Source organism: Sinohyriopsis cumingii, chromosome 12 (assembly GCF_028554795.1).
Source record: "Sinohyriopsis cumingii isolate HCF-2022 chromosome 12, ASM2855479v2, whole genome shotgun sequence".
Taxonomy (NCBI): domain Eukaryota; kingdom Metazoa; phylum Mollusca; class Bivalvia; order Unionida; family Unionidae; genus Sinohyriopsis; species Sinohyriopsis cumingii.
In genome coordinates this window covers 73,360,323-73,375,483 of record NC_142972.1, presented here as the reverse complement: position 1 = coordinate 73,375,483, position 15,161 = coordinate 73,360,323, and the positions used below count along the sequence as shown (strand labels likewise).

The window sequence follows — 15,161 nt, the reverse complement described above, 5'->3', positions numbered from 1 at the left end:
TACATTGTATCTACACTGTATGGAATGTTACAAATGTACGCAGTTCGATTCAACAAAATTATTGTATTGGTAATACATAATATCAGTCCAAAACATGGCATCCTCAAAAATAAGTTACTCTTCACTTAGTGACAATATCAAAGATTTAATTCTGCTCTCCTACTTGAAAAATTGAAAATGGGGAATTATATTTTTGCTCGTTCTGTCAGTATACGTATAACTCCAAAATATAATTTGCTCGTGAATAGAATATACCTGAACGTAATTATCAACATTCCTTAAACTTAAATGCAATTTAGGCACGAATGCCTTAGTTGTAAGTCAGTGTTAGATATACATGCATATTAAATATGCACCTTGGCTCATTAAAAAAGACGAAGGTACTATATTACTATACACAACAATTACATTTTACTCATAATCCTAATATAAATGTGGGTCGTTGTAGGCTATCAAATCAGTAAAAGGCGAAGCCAGTCATACGTTCTCTCTGTATTGCGGACAAACGGCAGCCATTGGAGTTCATACCAGAAAAATAAATGTTGAACCATTCAGCATACGCCAACACGAATTTATTTGTCACATACTTGAACAAAATAACCAGAAGGGTTAAGTTACTGTTGTTTCAAAATATATTCGCTTCCTACCGGGCATCCGAGTACTTATTACACTTAAAAGCATTCGTTAATCTACAGGACATTTTAGTGTCCATTTGAAATTTGATTTTGCCTGCGCCAAATAATTTGTACGATATGGGTAGAGAGAGCAGACTCAATAGATAAGGTAAATTAAAACCTGATTATATTAATGTGTTTTAAATAGCAAACATATTACACTTTATAATAATTCCAAAGATTTTCATTTACTCCAACATCTGCTCAGCTATTATAATACATCTTTTGGATTTCTTCAAACATTATTTATACCGATTGTATGGTTCATATGAAAAGAGGAATGACATTACCACTCTGTGTATTATTAAAATAACCATTACCAAATAACTGGCCATATCTACATGGATAAAAACATCAGGTAATGAGTCCAAGTGTGTGGATCTAACACCCACTGGTTACTCCATCAAGTCGTTCCCCCGAAATTCTAGCGGAGGTGGAATTGCTGTCATCACAACGAACTTCATCATAAAACATCTTAACTATACCACACCATTCAATTTTGACCACACATTGTTTGAATTAGCCAAAACCACACTCACAATGGAACAAAGGTCGGTCCATTTTTTCTGCCTATACCGCCTTCCTCCTAGTAGAGAAAACAAGCTGGTTGACTGTCTCTTTTTGAAGCAGTTTCCGAATCTCCTGGGCTATGAAATTCGATAGGTGGCAACCTGATTATTCTTGGAGATTTCAACTTTCACTTTGACTGTCACGGAAACTCAAATACATCAAAACTCATATATTCCATTAATGTGTTCAACCTCAAACAGTCATTTAACCAACTCACCCATAAACATGGTCACATTTTAGACTGGATTCTTCATAGACCTGATGATACCATTCTACGGTCCTCCCTGGTATCCCATGACCTTGCATCAGATCACCTCTGCAATATATGCCATATTGACGTATCCGTCCCTAACCCTCCATCTGCTACTTAGAGAAGCCTCCATATGATAAACAGAGCCAAAATGATGCACAACATCCAGGCTAACCTAACAAGTTGCTTACCTCCTACCGCATAACATCTCAATAACTGTCTGCGTTCATTACTTGACAAACATGCCCCAGCTACCAAGTGCAGAGTATCAATTCAAAAGTGGTCCCCATGGTATAGCAGAGTTAGGGACCAGCTTTGCATTGTTAACAGAGGTCGTCGTAAAGCTGAGAGGATCTGGCGTTCCACCAGACTCACTATTCATAAGCGAATATATGAAGTCGCTAAGAAAAATGTGACAAATATAGTCCATACAGCGAAATCAGCCCACTACACTACTAAGATCATGGAAAGTTCCAGCTGCAAAGAGCTCTTCAAGATTAATAACAAGCTAATGTCAAGGAATAAATCAACACCACTTCCAACAACCTTCTCTCCAGTCGACCTTCCGGACATGTCTGCAAATTTCTTCCGTGACAAAGTACAAACCATTAGGGATAAGCTTGACACGACAATTTCAATTGACTCGTCGTCACCATACAGTTGGGATACAGAATTTGAGCGGCAACCATTATCAGCATTTGAACCGGTCTCTATGAATTTCGTACGTACAGCCGTGATGAAGAGTGCACCAAAGTCACGTGAACTTGATCCAATTCTAACATCAGTGCAGCTTGAGTGCTTAGATCCAGTATTGCCTCCACTGACTGATGTTATTAATCTCTCTCTCATCTAGGAAATTCCCATCATTTTTCAAAACTGTCATTGTAAAGCCTCTGCTGAAGAAACCAACACTAAACCATAATGATTTAAATAACTACCGCCCAGTTTCTAATCTCCCATTCATTTCAAAAATCTTAGTAAAGGTTGTTCTATCCCAGCTTGTATCTCATCTAAATTCAAATAGTCTTTTTAGCAATGTACAATCGTCATATCGCCCTTGCCTCAGTACCGAAACTACTCTTCTAAAAGTAGTTAATGACATTCTCTCTGCGTTGGATAGCGGAAAGATTACAGTCCTCACCCTCCTTGATTTGTCTGCAAAAGAGTATGTTTTTCTAAATAAAATTAAATGAACGGTTTTGCAATATCAAATAGCAATGATGCGAAAATAGATGTTTTGTCCATAAATCACCCTTTATCCATAAATCACCCTTTATCCAACCTTTCTGTAAATTTACTGTCATGTTCTGTGCTCGTAATGAACTGCTGATAGTGGATTGAATTGGAATTTATTTTTTATTCCATCATATAGATGGGTAGGGCAAATGATGTATTATATTGTTTTACCCATGGATATTGTTTACTTATTGTTTGCTAGACGTCGCTGATTTGACTACATGATGTTCTTTATATATGGGCAATTCCAAATTAAGCTTCACCTGTTGAAACAAAATACTGACAATTTTCAGAACTATACCACGAATATGTGTGGTTCCCTTCCAGCTTGATTACAGTTTCATTATCGTGGGGAGGACATTACTGAATATTGCTTGTATTTTACATGATATCAAGTTTTGAGTACAGGCTTGTTTATTTGGATCATGGAAGGTGGGAGTGGATTTCCTAGCTCCAGTGTCATTTATTATCTTATATTAACTAGGAACTATCTGACGGACACAGTAAAAATATCTTGTGCATAATCATGCGCAAATATGCCTTTATAAATATAGACATGCATAGGTGATTTGAATGGGCTGCCGATATTTATTGTGTGGTAACAACACAAACGTATGGAAAATGGAACCTTAATATGCTTATTTTGACCTTAATTAGTCATTATAGTGCTGTGAGGAACAAAGCTAATCAAATCCAGCGGTTTAAAATATATGTCGGATCATCATGACATTGGGAACGATTTGGATATTGATTACATTTGTTATTTTACTCAGCTTTGCTCCATTCGAGCGACAATACGATATATATAATGACCTTGATGGTAAATTAGTATGCGAATTGGCTTCATGCGTCATTGGTGGGACGGACAATACAAATTTTACGAGATTTAAATGAAAATGGTGCATCGCCTGAAATTATATGTCGCACTGTTTGTCTGTCGCTTGGTCTTTGTTTGTACTCTGCGTAGTAAACTGCATCTTTTTGTACCTGTATGTATGGCTCTGAAAATGTAGTCAATGAGAATATCATTATATTTGTGCAGCTACATTGTGAAAAAATAACCATATTTTTATATCACTTTTAGGGTTGTACTGACAACAATAGCTGGTGACACTACCAATTTTCTTGTATTTCTTCAAATTATTAGTAATAAAACAAATCCTCCTTACATTAGATGTACGCAGTTTCGTCTTTTTATTTTATTTACCACAGTTCACTTTCATCTTCATAATGAATAAATGCCTCACTTTATTAGGCAATCGAACGAAATAAAATTAAACATTGTTATCTTATTAACAGAAGATGATAAACCTATTATAGGAGGAAAGAAAATCATTAGACCTGGTTTCGGAAACATTTTTAAAGATGGTCCTATAATACTTCGCACAAGAGGGGATCGAGAAAAGTTGATTTCAGATGATAAGACGACAGAACATAAGGTGGGTTCAAAAGGTGTTTTCAATATCCCATCAATACAATAAATATTCTAGCAAATACATAGGTTATGCCATTATCTTTGCAGATATCCAAAACACGTTTGAATTCAAATAGTCATGATGCTTCTCACTGATAAAATATATACTATCTGACATGATATCTGAATACAGCATTAAATAACTATACATATTAATCGTAATATAGGAATGATTCATGTTTTATTATCACTACCTCGCCTACAAGATGACCATGCTGTTGGTCATTTGATCGATTCCAAAACATCCCAAGATCAAAACTCCATGTCATCACCTTTTCACATTGCCAGTATGTTAATGTGTAGAATCTATATTTATGGACAAAAGCTGGTAACCTCACCATAACTGTATATACAAATAATTTATCTCCCTTGAATATCAAGTGACACATCAGAAAACAAAATTAATGTTTAACAAATCAAATCCAAAAATAATCCAAGAATTAAAATCTTTCCTAGTTATAATATATTCTAAGCGAATCTCAGTTCAAATCCCGAAGGAATTCAAGATGGAAGGAGTACTGCTGCATTGTTAACAGTCTCCTGTAGAATCACAACAAATATTAATCCAGTTTTGAATGCAGTATAACTTCAAGCAAAGTTTTTATCCAACAATTTTGTCTTAAAACGTATGTATTTCCTTGGAAATGATTCATATGAATTCAATTTAATTTGAAGAAAATAAAATGATTACCCCAAACTGGACAGAAGATAAAAAACTTGACTTTTCAAATGTTAAGGAATGACTGACAGAATTCGTAGCATATCATCAGTTATAAGACTAACTAAAACGCAAAACAGATACCCGGACGATAGTCAATAGCTCTCTTTGCAGAAGTAAAATAAGTTACATGATAGTTATCATTTCGTCCATGTATGGCCTTGGCGTAACTTTAAAAAGGTTTATTACCCAAACTGTCACTGGCTCTGAATCAAGGTCAGCAACTTGATACAGTGTGTATATTATTAGGTGTTTATCAATGTATGAAGATATTTTAAAGATCAACCACCAAACAACACTGAACTGAATTTCTGGACTATGTCAAATCCAGCAAACAATAATACATTGCAATAGCATGTAATAAAAAACAAATTAAAGCTAAGAAAGAATATATATATGTATATATATATATATAATATATATATATATATATATATATATATATATATATATATATATATATATATATATATATATATATATATATATATGTATATATGTACATATATATATATATATCTATATATATATGTATATGTATATATATGTATATATGTACATATATATATATCTATATATATATGTACATATATATATATGTATATATATATATATATATATATATATATATATATATATATATATATATATATATATATATATATATATATATTACACAAATAGTAGAACCTGTGTCATAATGTACCTTGTGCATGCTGGAATATATAATAATAACCATGAACATTTTCAATGTACTCCACTGTATTTTATATGGACTGTGTTTACTAAATATCCAATCATTAACTGAATTGAGAGCTGATATAATAATTTCAATGGAAAATTTTCATGAACCAGTCCATTAGAAAAACTGAATCGTTTATATTGAGTAGGACCACTAATGGTTTAATTTCCTTCTAGTTTGTATTGCGAATACTGTTTTAGGTATCTTAACTACACTTTTAATTTATTGTAACATTGTCAGATCAACATTTGTATTGCAAGTAAATGTTTCGCTTGTCATTGATTATGAAATATCATATCCTTACTTTTCTTCTTTCTTCTCTTTCGAATTCGTAGAACAATACTAATGTTATAATTCCGATAAATATATTACGACTTTAACGATGAATCCTAGTCACAGAAAAACCTTAGAGATAAGTATCAACTTGACAATTTGCATCGTTGATGTATCTCGAACAATCAAGTCACCGTAAGCGATGGTCCTGCAGCTGATGTCCATAGCCTGTCTGTCAAATTTCGTTTGATACGACTATGGTCCTTATATTCTAGATACGATATTTTCTCTGAAGATCATCGCTCTGATCCGATTCTGATTAAACTTGGAAATCGGGCATATATTATCAAAATTACCGAAGTGTGTAATATGGAGTAATGTGAGTGCATATAAATGAGGTGATATTAAGCGTGATTGACTCGGCTCTTTCCATTCTCAAGACCATATTTATGTTGCCAATGTACTTAAACTCGGCATGGATGCTCAATATTAAAGAGGTGTGTTTTGTTTACAGAGATTGGTGCGTACTTATGGGGTGGGGGATCTTGTATCGCATGTACTTAGTTTGTTACCACTCCAGAAGTCATATTGCTGATTTTGTCTTCGTCAAATTTAAAATATGGGCTTACATTATAAAGCTCTCCAAGGAGTTTGATGAACACCCATTCTTCTGACATCGACAAAGTAATTAATTTTAAAGTTCAACAACTAAATAAAGGACACTAGTTCTGTTGGCATTCCTGAAATTTTTTTATAATATTTTTTATTTATCATTATTAATAGCTCTGCTTTCAATTTTTACAGAACTAAGACAGTAAATCCATATATGGGTATGTTCACTTAGAAAGACATGTTTCATATATGTTATAACCAATGGCTAGTAACCGTTTTCAATAGTAATATTTCTAGCAAAGTGTTTATGTGTTCAGCTTACACCTAGGAGTTCCAACGTCGGATGTCTTTTAAAAGGCACGTCATTCCAATTTGCTCGTAACCAAATGGTCAATAATGTGCCTGACGTGCCGTTTAAACCGACCAAGCAGACAATCTTTGAAGTATAGATAAAGGACAAAATATATGTTTATTTTAAACAATGTACTATTTACCCAATATTTACTTACACTGTTAAGAGTGGAACACACTAATCATTGCGACATGAATATGAATGAATAAGTAAGATGCAGTAATACACGAACTGTATACTCCAATTTCTTTAGGTGATGGACACAAAGAGCAAGGATGGCACGTTTGTACAGGACTCACCTAGGACCTCTAGGACAAGAATGTCTGGTAATTGTATAGATGTTGCGAACGATGGGCTTGGTCAGAGAGCTGTAAATAAGATAGGCCCCGGGAACCACTTATGACCTTTCTTCTCTTTTGTTTTATTGGTTTATGGTTCTTCTATTTGTCCTTTTTTGTTTTTGCCCATATTAACAAGGGGAGATAATTGTTTCCGCTAATTATGTTCAATGCTGTTATACAAGAGTCAAGGGTTGTCTTAGGTTTCTTCGTGCCAATGACTTGTTTTTCCTGCCAGAACAGGGGGGAAATTGTGCCAAATAAGTACAAGTGAATGCAAATACGTCACAATTGATAATGTTTAAAAGTATCCCTTATGCCAACTTCTTTGCTAAAGCTGTTGGTCCGGTACTATGACAAAATGCTTATTACAGAGTACGTAAGTCTTACATTTAATCCAGCAAAATGTTACATGTTTTTGTCACTGTAAAAAGTGTAACTGCAAAAAGTGTAACCTTTAATATAATTTAGGAGAATTGATAACATATATCAAGAGTGTAGCCCATTCATACTATTTTTACCAGATAAAATATGTACTAGTTATATTTATTTGTACTTCTGATAAATATAAAACATTCACAGACGTATAATTAGGTTGCCATTGACCTAATAATTAATTGTATGTGTGAATTGGGAGGAATATTGTGGTTGAAACGGAAAAGTAGACATACGTAATTATTTACGTTCAGACGCAAATATATTGAAATGCACACACATACTAACAATAATGAGTCTTACTTTACTCATTGACGATGAAAACTGACCGCAAAACAGTTATGCTAATCACACTGCTAATATAAAGTATGGTGTGATAGGATATTATTTAAACGAAATGCACGTACCGAAATTTGAAGGATAGAAATCAGATATATTAATAATCTAAAAGAATCGAACATTCTTCAATCTCATTCTTGAACAAAATGTCATTAGTTTTTTACTAACTGTCCGTCGTCACATACTCTGTCCATAAGGTCATCCCGCCATGAACATGTTAATCTTTAGTAGCCATTATGCAACCTACTTGTAAACTTTCCATGCGATTTCAAATTGTGTGTTACCACGCCTTAACGGTTTGGTCGTATTAAACATTGACAACACACACCACTTCAGTGGAAAACCGTTGAGAAATGATGACAAAATGAACTGAATTACTTAGAGAGCATGAAGAGCCCCCCCCCCCCTTCTTTCCAAGTGTTAGATATGTTATCACCACTGAGATTCAGACATAGTTGCACTGTATGCATCAATGTCAATAGTGTGGATACAATTTAGATCGCGATACGTGTGTATGTTTTTCTTTGTCCAATCATTTTTATTTTAACTACATTTCAGTGTCAAAACATACGATTTGTTAATGTTGACCTTGAGTTGAACTTGTGTGTGAAAATGCATTGTTACCAGGAGACGTTGTTGGCGGTTGGTCAATTGATGTGGCCTGTAAAGTGATATTAGTACATAGACAGCATTACTCTCTTTCTCTCTCTCTCTCTCTCTCTCTCTCTCTCTCTCTCTCTCTCTGCGTGCATGTATTGTGCATAGTGTACTGTTTCCTTTTTTTGTATTTGTCGCCTGGACTTGTTCATTTCATCTAGTGTGCACATCATGATAATGTTGTAATGGTGGATATTTAACGGCCCTTTTAGTAGGTTCTTGGCTTTATAATGCCGTATCCATGATTCGTAACTGCAATAAATGGTGATATAGTCATACCATCTATCATTCGCAATATCATCTATATTTATTGACAGTTTTCATGATTATTTCTTGCAGCTAAACCCCCTATCAAAAATAAGCCACTCATAGCAGGAAGGAAAAATATCGTGGATGGTGTGGGCAACACTGTTGAAAGTCGACCAAACAAACTTCACACAGCGGGGGCCCTTGTGGAACCAGTGTCAGGGGATACGTCAATAGAAAAGAAGGTTGTGGGGATATTATATTTCTAATGTACCGTCATTATGATTAATGTTCAGGCAGTTGCATGGGGTTATGATATTATTTGGTGCGATTGCATAGATAGCTTCATAGAACTTTTAAAGCTCTAACGAGACAACATACATTATTTAGAATAGAGTATTATTTTTATAACCAGTAACTCGACAAGACTGATCATCCAGTAAAAGTGCATAGTATAAAGAAGATGAAGTAAACTTTTAATCTCTCGAACCCTGTTGAATCATACACTAAATATTGTTTTAATTTCTTCGTAAATACAGTCGTACTATTTGAGGTTGACAGGTCAGGTGCAATGATCAATTACCTATGAGGATATTTTGGCATCCACATTCTTGAACTTGTGCTTCCGTCCGTTCATTCATCCATCTCAAAATTGATGTAATTAGCCGCTTGATTACTGCCTTGTAAGGACAGCATATGCCGTCATAATATTTGCAATATATATTGCATCAAGGTCTTTGGGTACCTCCTAGGGGTGCAAAACTTGAGTTGAAAATATGTAATAACATCAGAGAATTGCAATGATCAGAAATTGCAGTTGACTTGGTGTGTACATTCTGTTAATAATTATTCCCTCTTTTTCTATAAACTGAATTGGCAGGTTAATTAAAGCGTTTCCTAGAACCAGGCTAATGGCCTTCAGTAATCGTGTATCTTCTTCCTACACGATTCCACATGAAAAGATGGCGCCTTTAGTCCGATTATCTCGCTTTCGATAACTAATTAGTATTAAAAAATGCAAATATCACCTTGTGTATTTTGAAATTACCCGAAGTTCAATGCAACATACTGTAGTAAACATTCCGATTGAAGTTCCTCGGTTGCCACCATCAATAATTTAGTTTTTTATTGGATTATCTCTTTGCATTGTGTTCTTCAAAATGTGTTTGTTGCCAAATTAGATTTTAAGTTCGTTAACCAATCATGTTCATACTTCGCATCGAGGTTTATAGCATCAATTTATGTTCTGATATATAGCGTTATCTCCAGAGATTTTAATAGTAATCTTGTGTTTGATTTGCTGACCTTGATTAAATTTCTTTTTAGAAAACGTGAAATATTACTTGTATCATAAGTATTCATTATTTTCCATTCTTTTCTTTGTGTATATTTACGATGTCTTCAACAATTGTGATGCAAATTTAAGTATCTTAAGCCTGAACTGGGGTAATATATGTTTAACCAATACCAAGAGAACACAATTCAATATATATATATATATATATATATATATATATATATATATATATATATATATATATATATATATATATATATATATATATATATCAACGCACTTTTTAAACTTTGCATTATATTACGTGTTAGAGCTCCCTCTTTAATTAATATAGCATACACGTCCTCGTGTTCTACATCCTCTTTTTCAACACTATCACCCTACGCAACATACAAAGTCCCTTTCATTATCGGCGGGTGAAATCTTTACAAAACGTATAAATGATTTGTGCTAGTTGTTTGCCGAGTCCACTCTATATTTTGCTCGACACAGCGATGAAAAATGTACCTTCAATGTACGCTTTGGTTCCTTAGACTGTACACACACCAACCGCCTGTAAATATTTTCACACCCTAAATTAAGGTCAGTGACGACATCTCCTGTAATAAGTGAAATGTTTAAGCCTTTTTCAAAACATTCAACGTTAAAGGTCAATTGACATTAAGTTCAGGCTTATTTTGTGTTAGATCAAGCTTAATATTAAACTATTTACCGAATGTGTTGGCTTTATGTTCGTACATTATATCTAGATGGAAAGGCATTTCAGAGAACTGAAAGAGTCTCATTAATATCCCATTTTCACAAGGATCAATTAGTTTAGTAATAATATTGTTTTAACTGGAAGACTCGCTACTTTGCTCAAATAAGATCGCTCGCAAAGCAAAACGAAAATGAAGAAATTCACGCTTCAAGGTGGAACAATAAATATTATCTACATATTTCCGAATAGTTTCAATCCATTTAAAACAAAGGATTACTTTAAAAAGTACTTACGTAGTTTTCATTTTGTGTCCTGATCACATTACTTTATACTCATAGGTGTAAATTACTGAGTTAATCTCAAAGAGTTATTTCCTTTGGTAATAGAAAAATACTATTAAACCCTGAATGAAGCTGAAAAAATGTTATGTTTTAATTCCTTCCATATTTTAGGAGCAAGAAGGACCGAAATATGACCCATGTCTAAACAGTATTTGTGACGTTGAACAGGGGAGTGACTTTATTGAGGAATGCCTTGACACGGTAGTATTAACATAGATGGAAATCATCATTAGAATAGGTTTCAAGTATAAACATCGATTTATCCAGATGAAGTCTGAAACCGTAAACCTAAATATTGATGCTTGTGAGTCTAAATGTACGACACCATACAAATATGTTTGTAACTGCGGGCCATGAATAGGTATCACAAAGATATATTGTATATTACTTTCCAAAAGTGCCACTACATGATCAAAGCATGTCCTAAGTTATTACATTTCCTATTAGTTTACCGAATTTTAGGAGAAGAAAATAACTTTATATGTAAACACTTTTGTACAAATGTATATTGTTCAGCGATTACGGGCATCGTTATACCTTTGACATCGAGTCAATTTGTAATGTTTTATTACAAGTCAAATGGTGTGGTCTCTAAAATGACTTACATTTATATTAAATCTCTTAATCATGAGCATTCTAAATACAATAAATGATATATGATTATAAATAATAGTGAATATGTTCATGATTTCAGCTGAGGCGGCCTGCTTCATTTTAGGTTCTCATTCTAGATAAAATCATTTTCAAGGAAATAGTAAAGCGCTGTCCATGTTTTAAAATGAAGCTTTTGATTTGGTAGCGCGTTGAAATGTCAATATCGTTTTCATCCAAAGTATTTTGTTAAAATTGTTTGAGTTCTTGTTTGATGTTCTACATTTATGAGCAGTATATTGTTTACCTTTAGACCAATCAAGGTGCTGTGCGCCCCGAGGCAGCTTGCATTGATAGTATGAACTACGCTGATATAGCAAACCTGTTGACGAATTTAAACATGAAGGTTACATCACTTGAAGATGATAAGCTTAAACTAATGCAGCGCATGTTCAGTGGACAACGGATTCATTCATTTAGTCAAAAGGTATGACATCTCGTTTCCTTCCTACAGCAATCTTTGCGTATATTAACTAAAACTAGATATGGAAAAATATCAGAAGCGCATAAACGAAATGTGATAAAGAAAACGAAACGAATTATGAAGAATACTTGTAATTTATTTTATATTCACTTTGCAAAGTAATTAATTAAATATAATTTGCATTATATTGAATCCTTGATTGTGTGGTCTATCTATAATATGATTACAGCTTATAGGCAAACGTTACTCAAGTTAGTCTCCAGCTAAACCAAATCATACAATTAAGAAAGTAGGTAAATAATTTTTTAATTATATTCTAAGTGTGATTGCTAATTGTAAACAACTTTAAAATGGATTTTGAATGTTTAAGGTAATCACAATTGTGATTTATTATCTTTTGCGTTGCATGTCTTTTCGCATTGTTTTAATGTTATTATATCGACTTTCATATTCTATTTTTGTCTCTTTCACTATCTTCTTTGGACATTTAATAATTTAGCATATCAAAATATTCCTAGATGATTCCGTATCACATATTATTAGTCTTTTGGTTTTATTGTTTAACTGCTATATTTCTAGAAGAAGTTTCCCTATTGATGCAGGAAAAGTCCTCAATACAAATATTCATATTGCAGCAATGTAGACTTAATGGTTACACAAATATACTTTTAAACTTTTTCACTGAAGATTAAAGAGGTATTGAATGAGAAAGTGCAGAACTACAAAGGTTTAAAGAAGAAGCTGCTGGAACTTAACTCCGACATAATTGCAACTGTTAAGAATGAAGCCTTTACAGAGAATATGAGTGAGGTGACAGAACTGAGGTTCCCACACTATGAAGAAGAGTTAGAATCCATTAGGACATTGCTCCATGACATGACAGAGGACTTCGAAATTGTTGTATCTGGTATTTCTTCATGTGTTCTAGATCTGCATGACAAATATAATCTGAGACTATGATATTATGTTCTTAGTTGCATCATCAAACACATAAATACTACTTATCCCCAGTAAATCACTATCTGAAACCTTGAAATGGAGTTATTTATTATATACTATGGCCTATCACAAATGTACAAAATATGATAGAGCAATAAAAAAAACAAAAAAAAAACAAAAAAAAACGTACATGTACATTATTGCATTATATCGAAATCTCCAAAGATATAAATTTTTAATGTATGCTAATGTATTTACAATATGAAAATTCATTGTAGACACACAAAAAAGAATATGTACTTATATGTATTTGTGCATTTATTCTCTAAATATAGCAGATAATCTGAATTTGGTTTGTACTTCTAAATCATAATACCGATCAATATCATCACTCTGTAAAAGTGATTCCAGTGTCTTGTTTATATATCTTGTTTCTTATTATAATATACATAATCATCATAAATCGACCACTTTGACCTTGCAAGTTCTGACATCATTGGTTGATATTTGGCATTAGCGATTCACATTTGATTTATCACGTTTTGTTAGTCATATTGATATCACATACTAACTCAAGATGGTAAATCATTCGTGTATTACTCTAGCAAACCCCGTAATTGCAGCATATCATCAGAATAAAAATATGGTAGTAACAAACAGCAAAACATGTGATTTGCGACGTTATGTTTAATATTTAACATTACTTTTAATATTGCTCAAGATATATAGATTTATTCATGTCCCTCTCAAAAGATAATCTGCATCGATACTATCAGCATCAAATACATTGTTCAGCAGCAGGGAAGTTGTACAGACCATTTTTTCCAAGCAAAATAAACCTTCCTACGCGAACTTTCTCCGTAGAAGCCTCAGAAAGCAGAAATAAAGCCTTCCACGGGAATCAATTTTCGTGCATTCCAGACCAGGTGCATCAGGTGTGTATACCAGGTGTGTCAATAAATATAGCATCCGAGACAGAAAAATAAATTCTCGTTAAGGGAAGTTGAACAGACCAGAGTTTCCAGCCAAAATAAACCTTCCTACGAGAACTTTCTCCGTAGAAGCCTCAGAAAGCAAAAATAAAGCCTTCTACGGGAGCTAATTTTCATGCATTTCAGACCGGGTGCATCGGTTGGTCGCGCCGTGTGTGTTAGTAAATATAGCGTCCAGGACAGGAAAATAAATTGTCGGGAATAATTTTTTGTGTTATTGAATTTTGTTGCATGGTCCAGCTGCTTTTTCATGAATAAATTTGATCAAGACCAATTCGATACCGACTTCGTGGATCATGAAGATTTATCGTGATAAAACCATGCCATGTTGACTGAGCGCGGCTGAATAGATTTTTAAATTTATTTATATCCATGTCGCCGTTGCACCAGGTTTGATGGATATTTCTCAGCGTGTGCGTGTCTACGCCGTTGAATACCGATAAAATATTACAATTGTCCCTAATCACCTTTGGAATTTGCGTATATCTCTGTGTTACGTAAATAACATCGGTGTTCTTGTGTCTGCCACGCGAGAATATCCTGGCCGGGTTGGTCTGCTTGTCCAGCATAACGTCATCGAATACAACAAGATTATTAGTATCACCGTCCAAATTATCCACGGATGGAGCTTCGTTGATGTCTGTGATGAATTCGATTGTGCCCTCATCGGTATTGTCCCTAAATTCTTTTAACACTTGATAACAACGCTGATCGTCCACGGATGGTGCAACCAAATATAATTTATCCCATTTCAGCCATCTCATAATCAAATTCAATAACAATTGTGTCTTACCAGATCCCGATGGACCAATGATTATCATTCTAATCGAATTCGGTAATGCCGCATGATGTTTTACCTGCTCGCGTCGTTTCGTGGCTGAAAAATCAATTACATTCATGT

General features: G+C 33.7%; 1 protein-coding gene across 3 annotated transcripts in view; it reads left to right on the top strand.

Moving 5' to 3' along the window:
- Positions 1 to 15,161, top strand: part of LOC149786743 (uncharacterized) — a 73,028-nt gene that overhangs the window by 17,382 nt on the left and 40,485 nt on the right. For 2 of the 3 annotated variants that reach the window (XM_089977257.1, XM_089977254.1), the window contains exons 4-9: positions 4,030 to 4,169; positions 7,155 to 7,227; positions 9,010 to 9,161; positions 11,366 to 11,455; positions 12,159 to 12,332; positions 13,017 to 13,236. In XM_089977257.1, the coding sequence (XP_089833383.1) occupies positions 4,030 to 4,169; positions 7,155 to 7,227; positions 9,010 to 9,161; positions 11,366 to 11,455; positions 12,159 to 12,332; positions 13,017 to 13,236 (849 nt within the window). The remainder of the gene's footprint in view (positions 1 to 4,029; positions 4,170 to 7,154; positions 7,228 to 9,009; positions 9,162 to 11,365; positions 11,456 to 12,158; positions 12,333 to 13,016; positions 13,237 to 15,161) is intronic. The other variant, XM_089977255.1, reaches the window with a different exon arrangement.